This window comes from Antechinus flavipes, chromosome 6, assembly GCF_016432865.1.
Source record: "Antechinus flavipes isolate AdamAnt ecotype Samford, QLD, Australia chromosome 6, AdamAnt_v2, whole genome shotgun sequence".
Taxonomy (NCBI): domain Eukaryota; kingdom Metazoa; phylum Chordata; class Mammalia; order Dasyuromorphia; family Dasyuridae; genus Antechinus; species Antechinus flavipes.
The window spans coordinates 73,967,043-73,988,789 of record NC_067403.1 but is presented as its reverse complement, the minus strand read 5'-3'; the positions used below and the strand labels follow the sequence as shown (position 1 = coordinate 73,988,789).

At 35.5% G+C, this 21,747-nt stretch overlaps 1 protein-coding gene across 1 annotated transcript in view; it reads right to left on the bottom strand.

Annotated features, from left to right (window-relative positions):
- Window positions 1-21,747, bottom strand: part of EDNRA (endothelin receptor type A) — an 80,823-nt gene that overhangs the window by 25,199 nt on the left and 33,877 nt on the right. Inside the window, exon 3 of the mRNA XM_051964051.1 lies at window positions 13,717-13,844. Within this exon, the coding sequence (XP_051820011.1) occupies window positions 13,717-13,844 (128 nt within the window). The remainder of the gene's footprint in view (window positions 1-13,716; window positions 13,845-21,747) is intronic.

Sequence of the window (21,747 nt, the reverse complement as noted above, 5' to 3'; positions counted from 1 at the left end):
AGCAGTGTCAACTGGGATCTTTTAAATAATCAGTCAAAAAGGGCCACACATCATATTAGGTTAGATTGACATAATCAAGTGCCTGCAACTCAGATCTCAAATCCATCAAGGTATGGCTACCGTTCCAAGTCAGGGCTAAACAGCCAATCATATGATTATTCTTTAAACTCTATCTTTTAAATGCAACAAGGATTTCCTTTCCCTAAAAATGCTTCTAAATTATAAGGTCATCCAGTGGATGAATTTCTTAATTTAATCAGATTTTGAGTGCAAAATATTCCTACAGAAACCTGGAAGAAACAAGTTAAAGTGTGTCACAAGGATAATAATATCTACTAGCATTTTATAATACTTTAAGGTTTTCCAAGTGCTTTATACATATCATCTCATTTTATCCTCACAACAACCCTGTGAGGTAAGTGCCATTATTATCTATATCTATATAGATGAGGAAACTGAGACAAACAGATTAAGTAATTTGTCCAAAGTTAGGCTATTAAGTATCTGAGGCAGGATATGAACTAGTCTTCCTGAATCCAAGCCTTATATGTTATCCCTTAGTCACCTAGTTCCCTTGAGCTAACTGTGCAGGCAGCTGGAGGTGGAGCATAGAAAGACAGTTGAGTAGGAGGCAGGACCAGGTAGAATGCATATAAGTAGTATAGATGTATAAGGGAGAAATGAGTAATTAGCTGATCAAACGGCTGAGGGCTCTTTGCTGTGAGATTCTTTGATTTTCTGGCCATTGGTTTCCCCACATTTCATTTAGGTAAAGTTTTTGTGATTAATCAGAGGAGAGTCAGAATGAATGAAAAAAAAATCAAACAGTCTGCTTGTTCTATATTCAGTACTGCCTGAGACTGTGAAGTGTTCCCTCCCATTGGCCAGGAGTCAATAATTTGCTCTGTTCTTTCATCTGATGAACACCTGGAAAGGTAGGCGGGAAGAGAAGAATCAGGAAAAGACTTCCTGATCATGCTGTCTACTCTGGCTGGGCTGTCCCCTGAAATTCAAACCAGAATGTAGAGATTTCAGAGGACTGTTCTGTTGAAGGGGGCTGTTTTTGTAATTCTGAGAATATTGAAGAGGGTAACCCAGATACTGAAGGAAGCACTAGGTGGGCAGGAAGCAGGAGGCAAAGGTTCTGACCGCAAGCTTTGGCATGGATCTTCTGTACAAATTTAAGGCAGCTTTTATAGTTACTTTTAGGAAAGGTTCCATAGAACAGAACATATAATGCTTGATATGGTATTTTCATGGCATTATACTTGACATTTTTATTGCTTTTGTAATAGAAAGTTCACCCATTCCCTTCTCTCCCTTCATCCCCTCCTCTCCCCTTCCATCCCCTTCTTAAAAAAAGAGATACTTTACAAAATAATATAAAATGATTTTTTGTTTGAACCTATGATTTTATACATGTATCTCTCCACTGATATAATGGACAACTCATCTGTAACTTACAGTCTTAGAGAGGTACCATTGGCATTGAAAAGTTAAATAATTTATTCATGATCGCAAGGAGTTTTAAGTCAGAGGCAAGACTTGGAATCAAGTTTTCTTGATGTTGAGACTGATCCTCTATCTACTAGCCCTTGCTACCCTGATATAAAAATAGAACACATTAGGATTAGTTATTTCTTAAACATGACTGTTTTCTATACTGGATGTATTTTCTCAACAGTAGATCAAGAAATGTATAGATGAATTAAATTGAATTAAGTTATTTTTAAGCAGTTCAATTCAGCAAACATTTGCTGAATGCCTAGTATGTGCCAGAAACCAGAAATGAATGAATGAATTAGTTCCTACCCTTCAGGAACTGGGTTCTCAAGGAGTTCCTGCACTGCAGTAGTGGAATGGAGAACATATCCACAGATATAAAAGTATAAAATATGTACAAAGTCATTTCAAAGAGCCCTATAGGAAGAGCATTGACAACTTGTGGGATCAGAAAAGTCCTATAGGACTGATACTTGAGTTGAACCTTAAAGACAGCTAAGGATTCTAACAAATAGGGATGAAGAGAGACATCTTTCTAAGCACAGGGGACAAATGAGATGGAATGGCAAGTTTGGGGAAAGGGATGGGATCAGTTTGGCTGAAAATGAAGCATGAAAGGAGAAAATCAATCTGTAAATCAAACAAGCTCATGCTAATGTCAGACTCTGCTATGTGCTGGTTGGAATCAAATTGTGAAAGGTTGTAAATGACAAATGGGTGTATTTCTATTTTATGGAGTGTAATGGAGAGACATCTGTTGGGCTCTGAGAGGGGTACAAGCATAGGTGAGATTCCCTGGTTTCTCAATATGTATAATGAGTAGGGATGTAAAGTTTGCTATACATTAATATCCATAATATTATAGATTGATTTATTTGGATCATAACAGATAGAGTTCTCCTATTTCACCAAGGAAGGCTATATTTTCTTCACTAGATATACTTTCTCAGGAAGGTACGGGAGAGTGGAAATCCTGGATAAGTCTGCTGGTCTAGAGCATTATCACTTTAATTGTAGATTAGCACAGATATATCTTGCACACAGAGCATGTACACTATGGATTTTGCATTGTTTGTTGAAAAAGATCAGAAATATATGTTTCCAAAGGAGAATGAGATCTATGTATGTTGGAGTAGCACACTGCTGAAAAAATCCAGACTATTTCAGCTGTAGGACAAAGAATAGATTTACAAAGTATTTCCCTCAGAAAAATTCTGGAAAGATGGAAAATGCAAGTTTGGATGAGTACATAAAAAAAGATTTATTGAGTATTTACATGTGGTGGGCACTGTAATAAGCACTGAGGAAAAAACTATAAGCAAGTAGGACAGTCTGTTTGGAAGGAGCTTATATTCTAAAAAGGAAAGATAATAATAATTGCTAGCAATTATAAAGGTTGTTTCAAATGTGCAAAATGGAATATTGTGTGATTTTCACAACAACCTTGTGAAATAATAATTATAATTTGTTGATAAGTTGTATTTGACCCCATCTGGGTTTTCTTGGCAAAGACAATGAAGTGGTTTGCTACTTCTTTCTGCAGTTCATTTACAAATGAGGAAACTGAGGCAAACAGGAGTAAATGACTTGTCACTTAGCTAATAAGTCACACAGCCAGTAAGTATCTGAGGCCAAATTTGAACTCAGGTCTTCCTGGCTCCAGGTCTGGTGCTCTAGCCACCTAGCTGCCCAATAATAACATTCATTATAGGCTGGGCACTGTGCTAATAGTATTACAAATTTATCTCATTTTGCTCCTCATTTGTAAGTGCTAATATCAAGCCATTTTAAAGATGAGAAAACACACCTTAATAAGAAAAAAATGTGAACTCAGGTTTTTTTGACTCCAGATCCAGAACTCTGTCCATTGCTCTCCCTAGCTATCATTACCATAATACAAAGGAGGGGTGTTTTGGAAAGAACCCCTATTTTACAAATGACATTCAAGCTGAGAGAGGTGGACATATGTTTTGGAGCTAAGACTTGAATCTGTCTCCCTAGTCCAAGTTGAATGTTCTTTCAACATTATCATTCTGCTTATAACTTACATTTACTACTTTATTTTTTAACTTAAAGTTACTATTTATGACTTCAATAAATGGCAGATCAAGAAAATCTTTAATACACAAGTCAAATCTCCATTTCCTATTTTCCAGACGGTCCCTGGTAGTGAACACCAGGGCCACTATTACCGAGCTTTCTCTGTTGACTTTCTTATGAATTCTGTAGCTGTAACTTCCAGCTTTTAAAGACGGACAAGGCAGAGAGACGATGTCTGAGTCTCTCATGAAGTAGCTGCTTCTATTCTATCCCCGGGTCAGGCATCAGGATACCTTGTATCTCCTTAACTCAGAGATGGTGTGAGAAACGTATTTGGACAACTTAAGGAGGTATGATTGCCAGGGACTATTAATTGGTTGGTAGATAATGCATCAAATATTTTATTGTGTTCTTGGGTCACCGAGATCTAGGAATAAGAATCTTTTTTGTTGTTTTTGTTATCACATACAAGATAGTTCTATTTTTATGTAGATTTGCAAAACATTTCATTTTTAAGGAATTAAAAGTTTTAGTTCAAAGACAAGATGAGGAAAATGTTGCTTGCTATTGTTACAAGAGGAAAAATAGAGAGCTTCTGTCCAAACATCTCTTAATAACTTAATAAAAAAGTTACAGTCCACCTCCAGTTATAAAGACTAGAGGCAGAGGGTTGGGAAGGGGCAGCATATTGCACACCTATGTTAACTTTGTTATATAGTCCTATATATATCTTATCATTAACTTGGCTTTTCATTTCATAATTTGGTTTATTATCATGATATGGTATTTAATTTGTCTGCATTTTAGTACATTTTATGACTTACATAAAGGGATCATTTTGTGTAATGCCTTTGTTATATGGGCTAACAAATTTACATTATATAAAATTCACCTTACATAGAGGTAGGGGTAGAATTTATATAAAGTGAAAACTGTTTATATAGCAATCCTGTCTACCTCTTAATGGCTGGTGAATCATTAATTCACATTTTATAGGATAGAAATGTTCTAGTTTTTCAAATGAGTTCTGAATTAGAAAATACACATGCTTTTTAGCTACTTAAGGATCTTAGGATTTATGGCTGGAACAGACTTGGCAGAACTTCTTTGGAAACTGGGGTCCGAGGAATAATTTGTCCTAAGCCACAAGGATAATATGAGGCAGGTGGGTGGCGCAATGGATAGAGTGATGGTCCTGTAGATGTCTCAGACTCAAAATAACCACACAGTCACTCATTATTTCCTCTCTTCTAGACTTTCCTTTTATATTCAAGAATACCATCATTCTTCACCAAGGCAACTAAGTGGCTCAGTGAATAAAGTACTAGACCAGGAATCAGAAAAACTTGACTTCAAGTTCAAATCCAGTCTTGTATACTTATTAGCTATGTGACCTTGGGCAAGTTAAATGACTTTTTTCTCATCTGTGAAATGGGAATAACATCAGTATTCACCTCCTGTAGTGAGGATAAAATGAGATAGTACATGTAAAATGCTTTGTAAACATTAAAGCACTATATAAGTAATAGGAATGGTAGTAGATAATAAAGCAGAACTATGGATTCATGTCTTTAGAATACAGATTAAAGAATCATAGATTTAGAATTAGAAGAGACCTGTTCTAACCCTCTCATTTTAGAAGTGAGGAAAATGAGACCCATAAAGCTGAAGTGGCTAAACAAGCGTCACATAAAAAACACTGTAATTGAGATTTGAATCTTGGTCTTTTGATTCTAAACTAATACTCTGCACTGTACTACGCAGCCTCATGCTTTAGCTTTAAAAAAAAAATTGAAGCATTTAGGGTTAAGTGATACCCAAGGTCACACAACTAGTAAGTGTCTGAGGCTGAAGTTGAACTCAGATTCTCCTGATTCTGAGGTGGGTGGTCTATCCACTGTGCTACCTGGTGTCCCATACTTTTTTTAAGTGACAAGTAAAATAAAACAAAACTATATATACATGTGTATATGTATGTATATTTCACATTTCTTTTATGTCCCAAAACTCATATCATCAAGTTTCTAAAGATAGATATTTTCCATATTTTATATGGCATGGTTCCCTGGGTGCATGTTCAGTGAATCTTTAAGAAATTAACTCAGTAAAACATTTTCTCTACAAGAGTTTGGGAAAATCAAAATAGAGAGAAAGAATGGGGAGAGAAATCCTGAATTTGGTTGTTAGTCTCACTCTATTCTAGAATAAATAATAGCATTGGAGTCCATGAGGGTTTTCAGAGATGATTTTGTTTAATCCACTCCTTTTATTGGAAAGGAAACCAGTGTCAGAGTAGAGAAATACCTTCTCTCAGTCACGGAAGAGCAGCGATTTGATACCAGCTATTTGGACTCCACCAAATCTATCATTCTTACAACTTCACTGAGTCACAGGAATTACAGGAGGGCGCCCTGTTGATTTTAGAATGTGGATGAATCTCTGGGAATCCCACAGGAAGTGGTCAGCAGCGTGTGAAAGGATGAGTTAGGAGGACAATTGACATCAGCCTTTTCATTTGAGGCACATAAAACGAAGCCATTTCTTTGAACACTGGCGATGTTTGTAGCTACTTAATTATATAATAGTAGTAGTTAAGGCAACTGCATCTTGTCTCAGCTTCCCTCACTAGACAACATTTTATGGGAATTTGGATCAGCAGTCAGCTTTTCTGGGATGATCTCAGCCATTTAAAACTTACTTAGATGAAGTGTTAATCTCTGGTCAAGAACAGAGTTGGATTAACCCTTGTTTAAAAGGAAGCATGGTCATCATTTATGTTTCAAGGCTTTTTATTTTGGACTAGGCCTATGATTGGTCTAGAGAACTTCCAGTGAGGAAATTCTCATTACCAATGTAGATTAGCATGTGCTTTGCAATTTAGTCTTAGAAAGTTATTTGAGATGCTGAAAAGTTAAGTGATCTGTTTATATGTGTTAGAAGCAGTATTAAGTGAAATCTAGCTGATTCTCTTTATTAAATGATGCTGCCTTTTGGTGTTTTAAGTTGTTTAAATTATTAGCAATGAGCTATTAGGCCTACTTTTCTGAGGAAAAACTGTTTACCTCCCAGAAATTCTTCCTTAGCATTTAACAAATTCCTTTGCCTGATAAAGCCAGAAAGGAATGACAGATAATGACAAGATATTTTCCTAAGATTACACTGAATTTTTCAAAGTTTTTTCTTTAATTGCTTTCTTAAAATTAAGTATGTAATTTTATTTGATCAATAATTAATCCATGAAGCCCATAATAAGTTCATGGATGATGGATTAACAAAGTTTATCCCAATTGCATGTAAAGAGAATTTTCAATATTCTTTTTTTTTAAATTTTGAGTTTCAAATTATTTGCCTCTTTCCCCACCCCCTTCTTTAAGATGGTAAGTAATTTAATATAGTTTGTGCAGATGCAATAATGTGAAACATAAAGAAATAATTCTTGCTGAGGATTTTTTTCATATGTATATTCTGCTACCATCACCTCTGGTAAATAAGGAAGCTCTGAATTCAAATTCCTGCCTTAGATGTACTAGCTATGTGATCCTAGGCAGGTCACTAGAATTTTCTAACCCTCAGTTTCCTCATCTGGAAAGAGGAGATAACAGCATCTATCTCCCAGAGTTGATGTGAGGATAAAAATTAGATAATATCCATAAAGTACTTTGCAAACTTTAAACTGCTATAAAATTGCTAGTCAATCTCATCATTCATTTAACAAGCTCCTATTTGTGAAGCATTATATAGGATTAAAAGTCCAGAGACAAGACAAAAGAGCTTCTGAATTTAAGAGCTTATATTCTACTATAGGGAAATGGTATTTTCATAGGTAAATAGAAAGCAATTTGAGGAGGGATTTGGAAACTTAACAGATAGAACTCCAGAACAGAAGGAGAAGTTTCCTCCAGAAAAGATGGCCTCGGAATTGAGATTTGAGGGAAACCAAAGAGCTTGAAAATCTAGTTGAAATTTGGGTTTCATTCCTTTTTCAGCATTCTATCCAGCACAAAACTTTGGTATATTTAAATATTCAGAATATGGATATTTCATTTTTATATATAAAGTGAGGACTTTTGATTACATAACTTCTAAGTTCTTTTCCTGGTATAAAGCTCAGAATTCCAAATGTTGAGAATAATAATAATAAACTTCACATCTGGAATTTGTATGCAAGTTTTGACTTCCTCTCATTCCCCTCACCCCCACCTCAACACTACAAATAAACTTCAACCCTGGTTGGGGCAAAACAAATGTCAAAAGCCACCAATATCCTGGATTGTAAGATTCTTTCTTGAGGATTTTTCACAGGGTATAATTGGCTTTAGCTCATAAAGCTAAAAGTTTTAGGCTTTTTATGTTTCACAAACTACACAAGGATTTACAGGAGATTCTCAAAACTATCCCATTTATCCCAGGTCTTATCTATTGCAGGAAAATGGTAGAATTTTTAGATCAGATTCTTCCAAATAAAGACCCAGAGCAGGGAATCTCTTATCTCTAGGAATTAACTGATAATAATTCTTGTTGTAGTATGAAAACTTTTAAAATAAAAATATCAGCCCAATGTCTCAAGGTTTTAAGTACTAGAGTTGAATTCATAGGATACTGGAGCACTCAATGGATCTAAAGCCAGAAGGCTAATGTTTAAAACTCTCTGACTCTTACCTAAGTGATTGGGAAAATCACTACATATCTGTGAGCATTATTATCTTCATCTGTAAAATGGGACAATTAAATAAGACTTACATTGCTGGTTTTATTGGGGTTATTTTGAGAGAAGTGATTTGTAAACCTAAAAATTTTTTGTAAACATGAGCTATTATAATTTTTCAGTTTGTTTTTCAGTTGTATCTGATTTTTTGTGACCCCATTTTTTTGGATTTTCTTGACAAAGATACTGCAGTGGTTTGTCATTTCCTTATCTAGCTCATTTTACAAATTAGGAAACTAACAAGGCTGAGTGACCTGCCCAGGGTCACACAGCTAATAAATTTGAGTGCAGATTTGAACTCAAGACTTCTTGATTCCAGGTCTGGTATTCTATCCCCTATACCACCCAGTTGCTCTGAGCAATTATATTATTGGCAGAGAAGAAAATGGAGACAACTTTATTATTTCAGAAAAATCTCTTAGATTGAGACAGCTTTCCAGAAAAAGTATAATATGAAAATGATCCGACTTATTGTTTAAAATTAAAATACATTCCATTAGAATGGATTCTGGATACTTGTTGCAGAATTATTTCTGTTGCTTTTCCTTTGTATACTACAAGGGAGTTGGAAATCATCTTCTAATGAATAACATGTGACTATGTATTCTACTTAACCTGAAGAGACAGAAGTTTTAGTGAATAGTCATGAAAGTGTCTTGTGCTGGAATGATAATACTTGACATTTTCTAAGAAATTTTAATGTTTGAAAAACACTTTGCACATACAGGGTATCACAAAAGTCTTAGTGCAGGTTTAGCTTAAATTTAGTTGTATTAAGACAGTTGAGCCCATCTGTGTTACCATGTTGGAGCCTTAGAAAAATACAGTGAGATAGGAAGTAAAGGTATTATTATTCCTATTTCATTGTTGAGGAAACTGAGGCACATGGAGGTGAGTTGACTTTCTCATTGTCAGATGGGCTAGTAGGATTTGGATTATGGTCTTCTTGATTCCAGCTTCAGGAATTCAACCACCACTGCTTCCTTGGTAGGGACTTTAGAAATAATTTAATACAACTTACTCATTTGACAACTCATTGTTATTGTTGTTGAGTCATTTTTCAGTTGTGTATGACTCTCTGTGATCCCATTTGAGGGTTGTTTGGTAAAGATACTGGAGCAGTTTGCCATTTGCTTCTTTACAATTGAGGAAGTGATTTGACCAGGGCCATACAGCTAATAAGTGTCTGAAGTTAAATTTGATTTTAAAATTTTGACCTGATTCTGAGCTTGGTAGTCTACCACTACACCACCTGAAATTGACAATTCACTACTTATTTACTCCTTATATAGATTTGTGATTAAGGCACTTCTTGGTTCATTTTAGGAATAGACATGCCAAAATAAGCATCTTCACTACAGTTGCTCTATCAGGCATGCATATAGCAAGGCTTGGAGGAGCTTTTGGACCTCTTATTTGTGAGATCCACCAAGATTAGAAAAGAGCAGTGACTCAAATTCAAATAGAAATGAAGGATCCCAAGAGATCACTTAGAAAATCACAAATTAACATATATACACATATATGTTGTATTGTATTTTATGAAACATTTTCCATTATATTTCAATCTCCTTTGGGAAGATTTTAAGAGAGTTTGACGTTTTTTGGAGAAGAGTCTGTCTTTGGTGTTGTGTAGACAGAAAGACATTAGACAGAGGACAGTGTCGTAGTTGGATTACAGGTCAGGAAACTTAGGTTTAAAAAATTTATTCTTACACTAACTCTGTGACCTTGAGTCTACTGTTATTGTTATTATTTTTATAAACAACTTTGCCTGGATGTCTGGCAACTACAGAACAAGTAATCATTAGAAAAATAAAGTCTGCTATTATAAGCATGAGGTTACGTGTGTGGTTACTTGAAATGAAAGTTTGTAATGCAGAAAAATAGTTTGATAGAGGTCTGGCTGACAGAAAAATTTTCATTTCTATTAGTGTGGTAAACAGAAGGTTTTAGGTCTTATCTAAGTAATATAGAGCAGACTTGTGTGAGGAGAAGGTAAGAGCCGTGGAATTAGTACAAAAAATCTGAAATACATATATTGAATTTAAAGTTTTGGAAGAATCCACTCTCATGGGAATTCAACTATTTATTCAATTTATTTATTAAAAAATTTATTCATAGTTATAATTGTCAACTATATGCAAAGCACTATTCTAAGCACTGAGGTTTGGAGGATCTAGGAGAAATATAAACATTTACGTCATGATCTGTGCTCATACAACTTATAGTGAAACAAACCAAATCTGATTTCCCTCTTAAAACAAGATTCTTATTGATCCTTGCAAAATGACTTTCTATTTCTGATCTCTAGACCACTGCAGAGGCTGGTCTGCCTTCCTGGAGCATGTCTTCTCTTTATTTCCAACTCTCAGAATCCATAATTTCCTTCAAAACTCAAATTCAAATTCCAACTCAAATATAAAGCCTGATTTCTTCTAGTTAATAGTGCTTTCCCTTCCCAAAAAAATTGTGTTGTGGACATTTCACATATTCTTTGCATTTACTGTTTTTTTTCTGGGGGGGTGTTGTTGAGGGGGTACTTGCTTTCTCTTCTTAGATAATAAGAATTTTCTGAGGTTCGTGAGGAGGATCATTTGCTAGAGTGCTAAAACTGAAGTCATGAAAGTCTGAGTTCTAATTAAGCCTCAAATGCTTGCTAGCTCGATAAGTCACTTGACCTCTGTTTGCTTCAAGTTCCTCATCTATAAAATGGGAAAAAATAACAGCACCTACTTCTCAGAGTTATTGTGAGGATTAAATGAGATACTAATTTTAAAAGTGCCTAGCATGTAGTAAATACTATGTTATTATTATACATATAAAACATAATATATAAATATATTTATATTTAACATGTGATATAAAAAGATAAATAAATATAACTTTGTTATTATTATTAAATTCTTTGTATCTAATGTAATGCCTGTCACACACTTAATAAATTATCAGAAGGATCTAGTGTTGAAAGGAGTCTCAGAGGTGACCTAGTCCAACTCCATGATTTTAAAATGAGGAAGCTGAGGTCCATACAGGTGAATTGGTTTTATAGCAATAAGCAGCAGGAATCAGCTAGGAGCTGAATGCAGGGTCTCACTCCAAATTTGGCATTTTTTTCCCATAGTTTTACACCAGTCTCTAATCACCACTCAGTAAATGACATGTGTATTATGAATAATTTAAAGATTTCTGAAGTTTTAGAAGTCACTTCTAGAAAGTAATTTAGAAATTAGAAAAACTTAGAAATCTGAAGTTTTAGAATGTGAAAGTTCAAGCTAGTCACCAGTCAAGCAATCTCAAAAGCAGTGATGTGACATTTTGCTGAACATGACCCAGTATTAGAATGTATCATACCCAGCTCCTTCTGATCTCAATCCTTTACCTTCAGTTGTGATTGTGGTTCAATTGTGTCTCATTCTTCAGGAACCCATAGACATAGCACATCTGATCCTTCTATTCTTGTCTTTGTTTCTGTCTCTGTCTCTGTCTCTCCTTCCCTTCCCCCCCCCCCCATCTCTCTCCCTGGATGTTTGTCTCTGTCTCTCTGTTTCTCTCTCTGTGTCTGTCTGTCTCTGTCATCTCCCTGTCTGTCTCTGTCTCTCTTTCTCTCTCTGTTTCTGTCATCTCCCTCTCTGTCTCTGTCTCTATCTCTCTCCTCCCCTCATCTCTCTCCCTCTCTTTCTCTCTGCTGAGGCAAATGGGATTAAGTAACTTGCCCAGGGTCACACAGCTAGGAAGTGTTAAGCGTCTGAGACCAGATTTGAACTCAGGTCCTCCTGACTTCAGGGCTGGTGCTCTATCCACTGCGCCACTTAGGTGCCCCTCCACTATCTCTTGAATTCTGTTCCGATTCATGTTCATTGTTTCCTTGCCAGTAGCTTATCGAACACCTTCTGACCTCACAGGCTCACCTTCCAGTATCATATCTTTTCATCAGTTTAGTACTGTCCCTGGGGTTTTCATGGCAGATATACTGGAAGGGTTTGCCTTCTCGAGTGGATCACCTTTTGTCAGAACTCTCCACGATGACCTGTCCATCTGGGATAATACTGTACGGCATAGCTCATAGATCCATTGAGCAGTGCAAGCCCCTCTGCTGCAACAAGGCAGCCATCTAGGAGTTTCACTTATTTATTTATTATGACAAAGCATATGACTTCATTAGTGTATAGAACTTTAGTTGAGGGACTTCATATCAATGCAGATTAGCAACTTTTCTGCAAATTTTAGTCAGAGAGAAGCATGGTTAAGTGGTTGTAATAATACCGTGTGAATCTGATGGAAGTGGGACTTGTTATACTTGTCCTGTATATTATAGTTCTCTCTTTTAATTATGTATGATCAAAAGGCAAAAGATCATCATAAAAGTTATCACATTCAGAAGGGAGTATTTGGGGAGGTTTTGCCAGACATCTTTGAGGAATCACTTTGGGAAGTTTGAGGATAATCACCTACTATATTTCTGAGAAACTGATCCAGGGATGTTCATTTTGTTCCTATGTTTTCTCACTAAAACCATACATATAGGTATTAGAGACATATTTTTCTGTTTCTTTTGAGGTTGGGAGGAATAAGCCTATTCAGACATTGTATGTTTGCTAAAAAGCATTAAATAATGGCATGGTACTGGTAAATATTTAACAACTGGCTCTCTATTTAGAAAAAAAGTACTCACATTCTACTTTTAAGTTTAATTTTAAAGTTTTCTCCATTATTTTAAAAGACTCAGACAATAAATCTGGTCTTGATTTATATAGCATTTGCTGATTTATAAGTTGTAAATGCTGACACTGTAAATTGAATAATCAGCCTTCATGAGCTGGTTTAAGCTAGCTCTAGCAAGCCGTTAGGCATGGTTATAATTGATTAAAGTAAACTAATTCAGAGGCTGCTTGACTCTGGAAGGGATAGAAATCAGTCATAAAAGGTAATGACCAATCAATTAATATTTAATTAATCTTAATATTTAATTAATTAATATTTCCTCTCACTCCAGAACAACCAAATTGCTTCTGGATTACTGTCTGGGCTATTCTAGGAGTCCATTTCTCTTTGTCTGTGTGCCTGTCTCTTTCTCTCTTTTTCTTAGTCTTATTTAAGAAGTCCATTTCTCAAAACTAAAACTGTCATTTATTCCACCTTGATCAACACTGATAGGTAGATGGCACAGTGGATTGAGAGCTAGGCCTGGAGTTAGGAAGGCCTAAATTTAAAAATCCACCCTCAGATACTTACTAGCTTAGCCATATGACCTTAAGAAGTCACTTAATTCTATTTGTCTCAGTTTCCTCATCTGCAAAATGAGCTGGGGAAGGAAATGACAAACCGCTCTAGTATCTTTGACAAGAAAAACCCAAATAAGGTAAAAAAGTACTGAACATGATTGAAACAACAGAATAAACAATAATCTTTGAGAAAAAAATAAAAAAAATTCCTGAAGTTCAAAATGAAGGAAGGAAACACAGTACCTGTCCACACTGAGAGCACAGAGATTGAGGACCGTGATCCCAACTGAGGCCTTCTGTAAGAAGGGGAACAGCTTGCAGAGAAAGACTCCAAACTCATTCTGCTCGAAAGGCCATCGCTGAGCGAGGAGCTAAAGAAAGGAAGTACAATGATTAAGTCAAACCTTCCTGATCACCAAGAAGCATGAGTGTGTGTTTTAGAGTCTTTGCAAAAAGGTAGGGGTGTTGTATGTGAGCGTGACTAACACTAACAAGCAATTAGTGCTCGCTGACCAATCTTTAAAACAAACATTTCTCCTTATGATCCTCTATCCATTGAAAAGAAAAGAAAGAAAGGAAGCAAACAATAGAGAACTGTTTTATCACATGACATTAAAACATTTATTTATTAATTTATGGAATAAAATAAGCATTCCTGTAACAGTGTAATAAAAAAGATGATTTTCACAGACTAAAAAAGATGATTTTTCACATAAAACTCCAAATCTATTTTGTACAACTTCCTACTCCTTCCTAATATATAACCAAGTTATTATATAATTTTTATGACTGAACAATGGAATATGGTGGTAATGGAATATTACTATGATATAAGAAATAATGAGCTCAGTGATTTTTGAGAAACATGGGAAAGACTTGCATGAAATAATCAGGAATGAAAGGAGCAGAACCAAGAGAACACTGTATACAGTAACTACAATGCTGTTTTAAGAATAATTTTAAATGTATATTAAAATGTACAGAATTATTTTGATTATTACAAATCTCCAAATTAGCTAAAAAGGACATATGAAAAAAGGCACTATCTGCATCCAGAGAAGAAACTGATATATAACACTTTTGTTATATAAGCATAGTCAAGAAAAACAAATTCTCTAGGATGGGAGCACTGTTCTTTCCAAAGCCATCAGTAAATCCTGGAGAAGTGATTATCTGCTTATATACAGCTGGTATGGGCACAAGGAGGCTTCAGCCGCTACTGGTGAAAGGAAGTACTTGAGTTCTATTGCTCCCCTTTCAGCTAAATAAGGACCAGTCTTTCTTCTGCTACTTCAGGGGCTAAAGGATGGGGTATGAAGGGACCAATCCTAAGCCATCAGGGGGTCTGTGTCTGCACCCAATTTTCTTGTCTCTTCATAGGTTGATCTGTGTTATCTATCTCCACCGGTAATGGACACTTACAACAAACCTGGATCCCTCTTCCACTAACACAACATCTTTGTTTCAAATGAAAGGGCTGGTCCCATCCTGTGACTGGGGTGAGAAGGAAGAGCATATAGCCAACAAAAATAACTGGATGAGTGCAAGTGTGTTCCTAGCAATGAAAAAAGTATAGACTCTCCAAGCTTCCTTTACCCCAGATAATACAGAAAAAAGGAACCAGAGTCATAACTAGCAATTCTGGTTTTGGAGCAGGCAAGTTCACTTACAAGGAGGGGGCTTGGAGATCTTGGGAGAGGCTTCAGTCATTCTGGTGCAGGCGTGGTGGAATAGAGAACCTTTGATCTTAAGAGACCATTCCTTGGGAAACCACTGAATCTAGAGCAAACAGGGCAGAGTGGTCTGAAAAAACTGGAAGTTTGGAGGTAGGGGTTGGGCACCATCAGTTCTATTTTTGTCTCTGGATTTACAAGCCTATCATATTACTATGTACACAGCAGGTGCTTAATAAATTGTTTGCTGAAATTGAGCTTCAGCATTTTGGGAACCATCTAATTTATTAGTCATTTTTTAAATCTTTTTTTTCTACCCAAAATTCTGTTTCAGCAGTTACATAACCTCTTTAATTTTTCCTTTCTTTTCTCTTTCCTTATCCTCACTTGGAAACACTATATTTTTCTACTTCAGAGGAGAAAACATATAAAGAAATTTGCAAAGTGTTATATGCACGTCAGTTCTTGTTATTATACTAGCCACAATACCCTAGCCACTCAGTCTCTATTCCTCTACAAATGACCTTCAGCTATTTCTCATCCATTTTTACACTCCCCACCCCCCAATTCCCTCCAGTAAGAATTGATTCATCTAGGCATTTTTGTATTCTGCTTCTCACTTCCCCCATGCCTTAAGGGAAAGTGGACTTCTATTTCCTGTCCCTTAGAAAGCCTTTTTGTAGATTCCCAGTGACCCTTGGCAGACAGGAGAGACCCTTATTTTTCTTCAGAGGGCATCCAAATGGATTCGGGTCCATCTCTGACCTCATCTTTATTTCTACAAGTATAATCTAATTCAATTTCTAGTTCTTCAACTCTGGAGTATGTTTTGTGACTTAAGAACTCCACATAAAACTTCATGACCACAGGGCTTTTTAGAAAATAGGGTACTGGTAATGCCTGCTTTCCAAAAAGACTGCAGATAATTAGTGCACTAAGGAGAATCCCTTCTAATGGCTGGTTGTCAAAGATTTGGGCAAGTAGAAACACCTACGAAGCACTAACTACTCTAGGAGTGACTCACATCTTCTCAAAGAAAAGGAAACTAAAATTATTTTTGCAACATGACAATTCTGTTTTCTTTCAGAAAACCCCCAACAAAAACTTGTTTCTATTCAAAGACTTCCTTGAATGTCTTAAAAATAATGTCTTGAGGAGGCAGAGGGAAGTAAGAAGAATTCAAAAAAATGTATATCATGACACCAACGTTATGAAAATGAACAATTTTTGGAAGGCTTAAGATGGCAATGAAATAATCTATCTTGAATCTAGAACAGGAAGCCTCCACTGTCATGACTGAGAGGTGACCACTGTGCAGAATGAGATACATCTTTTAAAAACATCTAATTATGGGAATTTGTAATACTTGACTATGTACATTTGTTACAAAGGTTTTCTTTTTCTTTTTTTCAGAGTAGGGGGTGAAGTAGGAAAGAAAAAATACATGATAATTAAAAAAAATTAAAGAATATCTTGGGATTATAAATAAAACAATTTCCTTCTATAAAACATTCACTCAGAAGCAAAATGGGGTAGTGGTTTGTTGTCCTTAGAGTCAGAAAACACTGTATTGAAGTACTGCACTAGCTGGGATGAATCTGGACAAGTCATCTTACCTCACAGTTGCTCAGTTAAGTTTTTAAGTTACAGAACATGTACTGATCTCCATTGGAAGAAAGCCTTTTCCACAATCAATGATATTGCAGGTCCAGTTAAAAAAGGAAAAAATAAACAAACAAACAAACTTCTGTGGATACTTCTAACTTATCCACACGTTGTTTCTTATTCTATGTGACTCTTGTGAACATTATTTCTGGGCTTTCCCAAAGATGTATGCTTATGCACTCAACTGTATTTCTAGTCCTTAAGAAAGCCATTATTCCTCTACTTGGTTTTTCCTGTGTAGTTTATGTTGAACTGCTTTTCACAGTTGTAGATTTCACCCAGGAATCTCAAAATTTGCGTGATTCATCCAGTCCACTCTAGTAGGAGTCCTGGGCCTCTACTAGATGTCCACTCTAGTAGGGATTTAGAAGAATCCTGCTTTTCATAGGGGATCCCTTTTTCATTTGAAACTTAGAAAAGGTATTTCCATACAAAGTTTGAATGTCTACTTGTTAGGGGTGTGTGTATGTGTGAAGGGGAGGTTCATGTTGAAGTACATGCTACTGTAACAAACAAATACCAACTACTAAGAAAATATTCCAGATGTTAAATGTCTCCAAATTTTTTTTAGATTACCCTTTTCTCAACAACATGCCTTCTCTTTTAAATATTAGGTGGAATTATATAGTGTTTTTCGAGAATTGTCATGTCCAAAGAATTTATCACCTAGTAAGCAGCCTAATGGTTGATGGGGATGCTTATGGAAAAACCTTTCAATATTCTGAGAAAGATATCCAGAATGGCGAAGGGTACTACTACATGACCTAATATTATATGAGGGAAAAATGGCGAGTCTGGAGCAAAAAGAATGCTGAATAGGAATTAAAAGACGTAGGTTTTAGTCTATCACTCAACAAACAATTATTGGGTATCAGATACCAGACAATATGCTAGGTGTTAGGGGTACAAAGACAAAAATTAGAGAAGCCCTATAAGTAATTTAGGGTAACTCCATTCATACAAAGGGCCAAATAAATGATATAGTTTCATAATTGTCACAAAGAAGGTTTGATTAGGTAATCTTTGGGATTTCTTCATACTCTATGACTGTAAAATCTAACCTGTAGTTTTTCTTTGCTATCTGCACTTTACCATATATTAATACTAAATAAGCATACCACCTGTCCATCTAATTATTAAAACTTATTTTAATGTCCTATATCTGTGAACTGAGATCTTCATCAAAATAGGTTGGGGAGGGGGAGCATGTACTTCAACATGGACCTCCTCCTCACACATACACACATCCCTAACAAGAAGACATTCAAACTTTGTATGGAAATACCTAATGAGGGAGAACCCCTAATTCCCAAGGCAGCCCATTCTACTTAGAAATAACTCTAATTGCAACATACATATATTGCTCCTAGTTCTGCTGATTCTAAACAAGCTAATCATGGAAATAAGGGGCATAGTGTTCCCATGAATAGTGTGTCACAGTGAGATATATATATATATATATGTATGTCATGGGCCCAACTAATGTTTGTTAAATTGGTTGAATGATTAGCCAACTCACTCATTGGTAGAAATAATTGATTATATTACTAAAAATAAATAAGCCTTCCTTCTATTTGGTGTTTCCCTTGACAATGCTATCCTCTCAGTCTTTAATTTCTGTCTTCAAAGGGAAGGCTGGAATATATTTTTTTTGGGTTGGAGGGGTGAAATGAATAGAGCAAGGAGAAAGGGATGATGTGGAGGCCACAGTTGGGAACTGAAGTGAACAAGATTAGCAATGCCCAAAGCACATTGTGTGTGTGTGTGTGTGTGTGTGTGTGTGTGTGTGTGTGCGCGCGCAATGAGGAACATATAAAACTCAATGTGTAAACAAGAATTTTTGTGACTTATTGCCTGACACTTGAGGAGGAAATGACCTGTAGTGGCTGTACTGGTGTCCCTAAGTCTGGTAAATATAATAAAAAAAAAAGCTTTATTTTTAGCTCCCATCTTTGCAACATTAAAAAACAATGAAAGTTTCCTCATCTGCTATAATCACGAAATCATTATCTATTTCTGCTTCACATGGCAGATGATTCCTTCTTTTTCTCTCATTCTCTTTGAAAAAATAGCACCAAAAATGAAATTCAATTAGAAATTCTACTTTGGGCATGATTATGGGGATATTTTATGCTTTAGACATTGGTGGTGTATTTTATAGTAGCCTCCAAAATGCTATCAAAATGTATCCAGAACAATGAAAAGTATGCTATATTTGTAATGAGAAGAAGTAGGTTCAAATCCATGAGCAGCAAAAGTAACTATTTAATAATATTTCATTTATTTAGTATTACAAAGATGGCAGCTAACAATTTGACAACAAGGAATGAGAGGAGAAAACTATAAAAATAATCACAAGTATTAAAAAAATAGAGCAATCTGGGAATAGTGGATTTTTTTGTTTGTTTAGTTTTTGTCTATCAGTTACAAAGCTTTTTTTGATCCTATTTGGGTTTTCTTGGCAAAGATATTGGAATGGTTTGCCATTTCCTTCTCTAGCTCATTTTACAAATGAAGAAAGTGAGGCAATTGAGGTAAAGTTAAAGAGCTATAGCCCCATTTGAATTCCCTGACTCCAGGAATGGTACCTTATTCACTATACCCCCTAGCTACACAAATATTTTAGTGTAGGGAAAAACAATAATAAGATCACTAATGTTTTGTTCAGAATAACAAGTGGTTAATAATGGTGAGCTTCATCATCATGTTCACTATGCCCCCAAAGAATGGAAAAAACACTGGCTTTAGATTTAAAGAACCTGATTTAAATTGTGCCTCTGAAAGTTACATCCTTGAGGAGATCATTAAAATTCCCTGGAGCTATGTTTTCTTCTCTGTAAAAGGAGAGGAATGGGCTGGATGGTTTATGATAAAGTGATCTGTGTTTAAGAAAGTATGAGGTCTTTCGAGCTTCCTCAGGACATTGAACATGGTAAGTGCATAACTAATCTGTATTATTGAATGAATGAATCAGAAATGGCTGATTTTTAAATAAAATTATCTGCATTTAAAAAGAGAAGCTTCAGTTACATGGAAAATTTACTTTTGTTGATGGCAGATAAAGTTTTGGAAACCCATCCACATTAAGTAAATATTACAATAATAAACAAACATATATCAAAACTAACTAAAAGCAATCCTTACTCTGAATACCCTTCCTTTGTTTCTTGTAATTACACAAACAGACTTTGCCCCTAGCTGTGATCACTGGGTAGGCATGGCTCCAAATTTCTCCCGCTTTGGATTTGTATAACTTTGCCCAGGCCAGTTGGCTTTTCTGCAAAATCCTTGTGTTTGCCATCCTTCCCAGCAATGATGTCTCTGTAGCATTCATGTGCTTATTCTCTCCTCAGCCACTGAGCATCTGGATGAATTCCAGTTTCTTTTACTATTATATATAGAACAACTATAAACATCTTTGTACAAATACAGACTTTTCTTCTGAATTGTTTTAATAGTGGAATGACTGAGGCTAAGGGTATGACTTGTTTTGAAGCCTTAGCTGTGCATGGGATTATACATTTAGCATTATACACAGAATGGGACCTCAGAGGCCATTTAGTCAAATCTTCCTCCTTCTATCGATGAGTAAACTGAGGCATAACAAACAGCATTTGAACCCAAGATTCATGACTACAGAATTGGGTTTACTGATTTTCTAGAAGACTGTCTTATTTTCAGGCTACTAGCAATGTAGGAGTTTTCTCCAAATTTCTCCAGTGTCCCATGAATATTTCTATTTATTTTTGCTAATTTAAGGGGTGGGAAGTTTACTTTGATTAGAATTTTTAAATTTATTAGTCAGGTTGAACATTTTCCCAAACAATTATTTACATTTTAAAATTTCTTTTATATTAGTTTCTATCAAATACTTTGACTATTTTTTGCCAATATAGATTTGTGTCCATTCTGGAAATAAAATATTTCTTCACAAAATCAATCACAAATTAAATCAATAATTTGAAATCACCACCTAACATGTATCACAAAAGGATATCAGAATTCCCATTACATACAATGTCTTATTAACTTGGGTTCTGAAGAACTGATGAGTGAAATATGCTAATCATCTCACTGAAGGAAGGTGATAGAAACTGGAGATGAAATATAACTTTTTTAAAAAAATAACTTTTTTTTTTGGTAAGACAATTAGGGTTAAGTGACTTATCCAGAGTCATACAGCTAGAAATTATTAAGTGTCTGAGACCAGATTTGAACCCAATGCACTATCTGGCTGCCCCAGTGAATTGTAAACTAATGAGTTACTCAAACTTTACCTTGTACAAGAGTATAGAGAAGTCTGATTACCTTTGACATGCATACTAATAATGGCTGACATTTATATAGTGCTCTAAGGTTTTAAAAATGCTTTCCATAATCATCTCATTTGACTCTCATGGAAAACTTTTGAGGCATTATCTTCACTTTATATATGAAGAAATTGGGGTTCAGAGGGTCATGGCATAATAAGCATCTGAGGCAGGATCTGAACTCAGTTCCAAGTCCAACAGTCTTTCTATTATGCCATACAGACTTTCTATTACAGTCATATAATTATCCTTTTGTTTTGTTTAACTTTCTCTTAGTTTAAAGCTGGGAAGGACCTCAATGTGCATTAAATCCAAATCTTTCTGGAGTCACAGAGACAAGTCAAGTCACAAGGGTCATATTCCTATTAAATATCTGAGGCAGAATTTGAATCCATCTCTTCCTGACCCCAAGTCCAGTGCTTTATTCTCTCTTGTTATATAGCCTCTCTAAAGGGTTCTATGAAATGTAAAAACCAAAAAGCATCCAAAAAACCATTTTTTAAAAGAAAGAAGTATTTTTGTGCTTCCTTAGTGACATAGCAGATACCATACAACTTGAACCCTTTGTTTGAACCTTGTTTTTGGAATAGCCATGGCATCATAAAACATTACAAAAAAAAATGAGT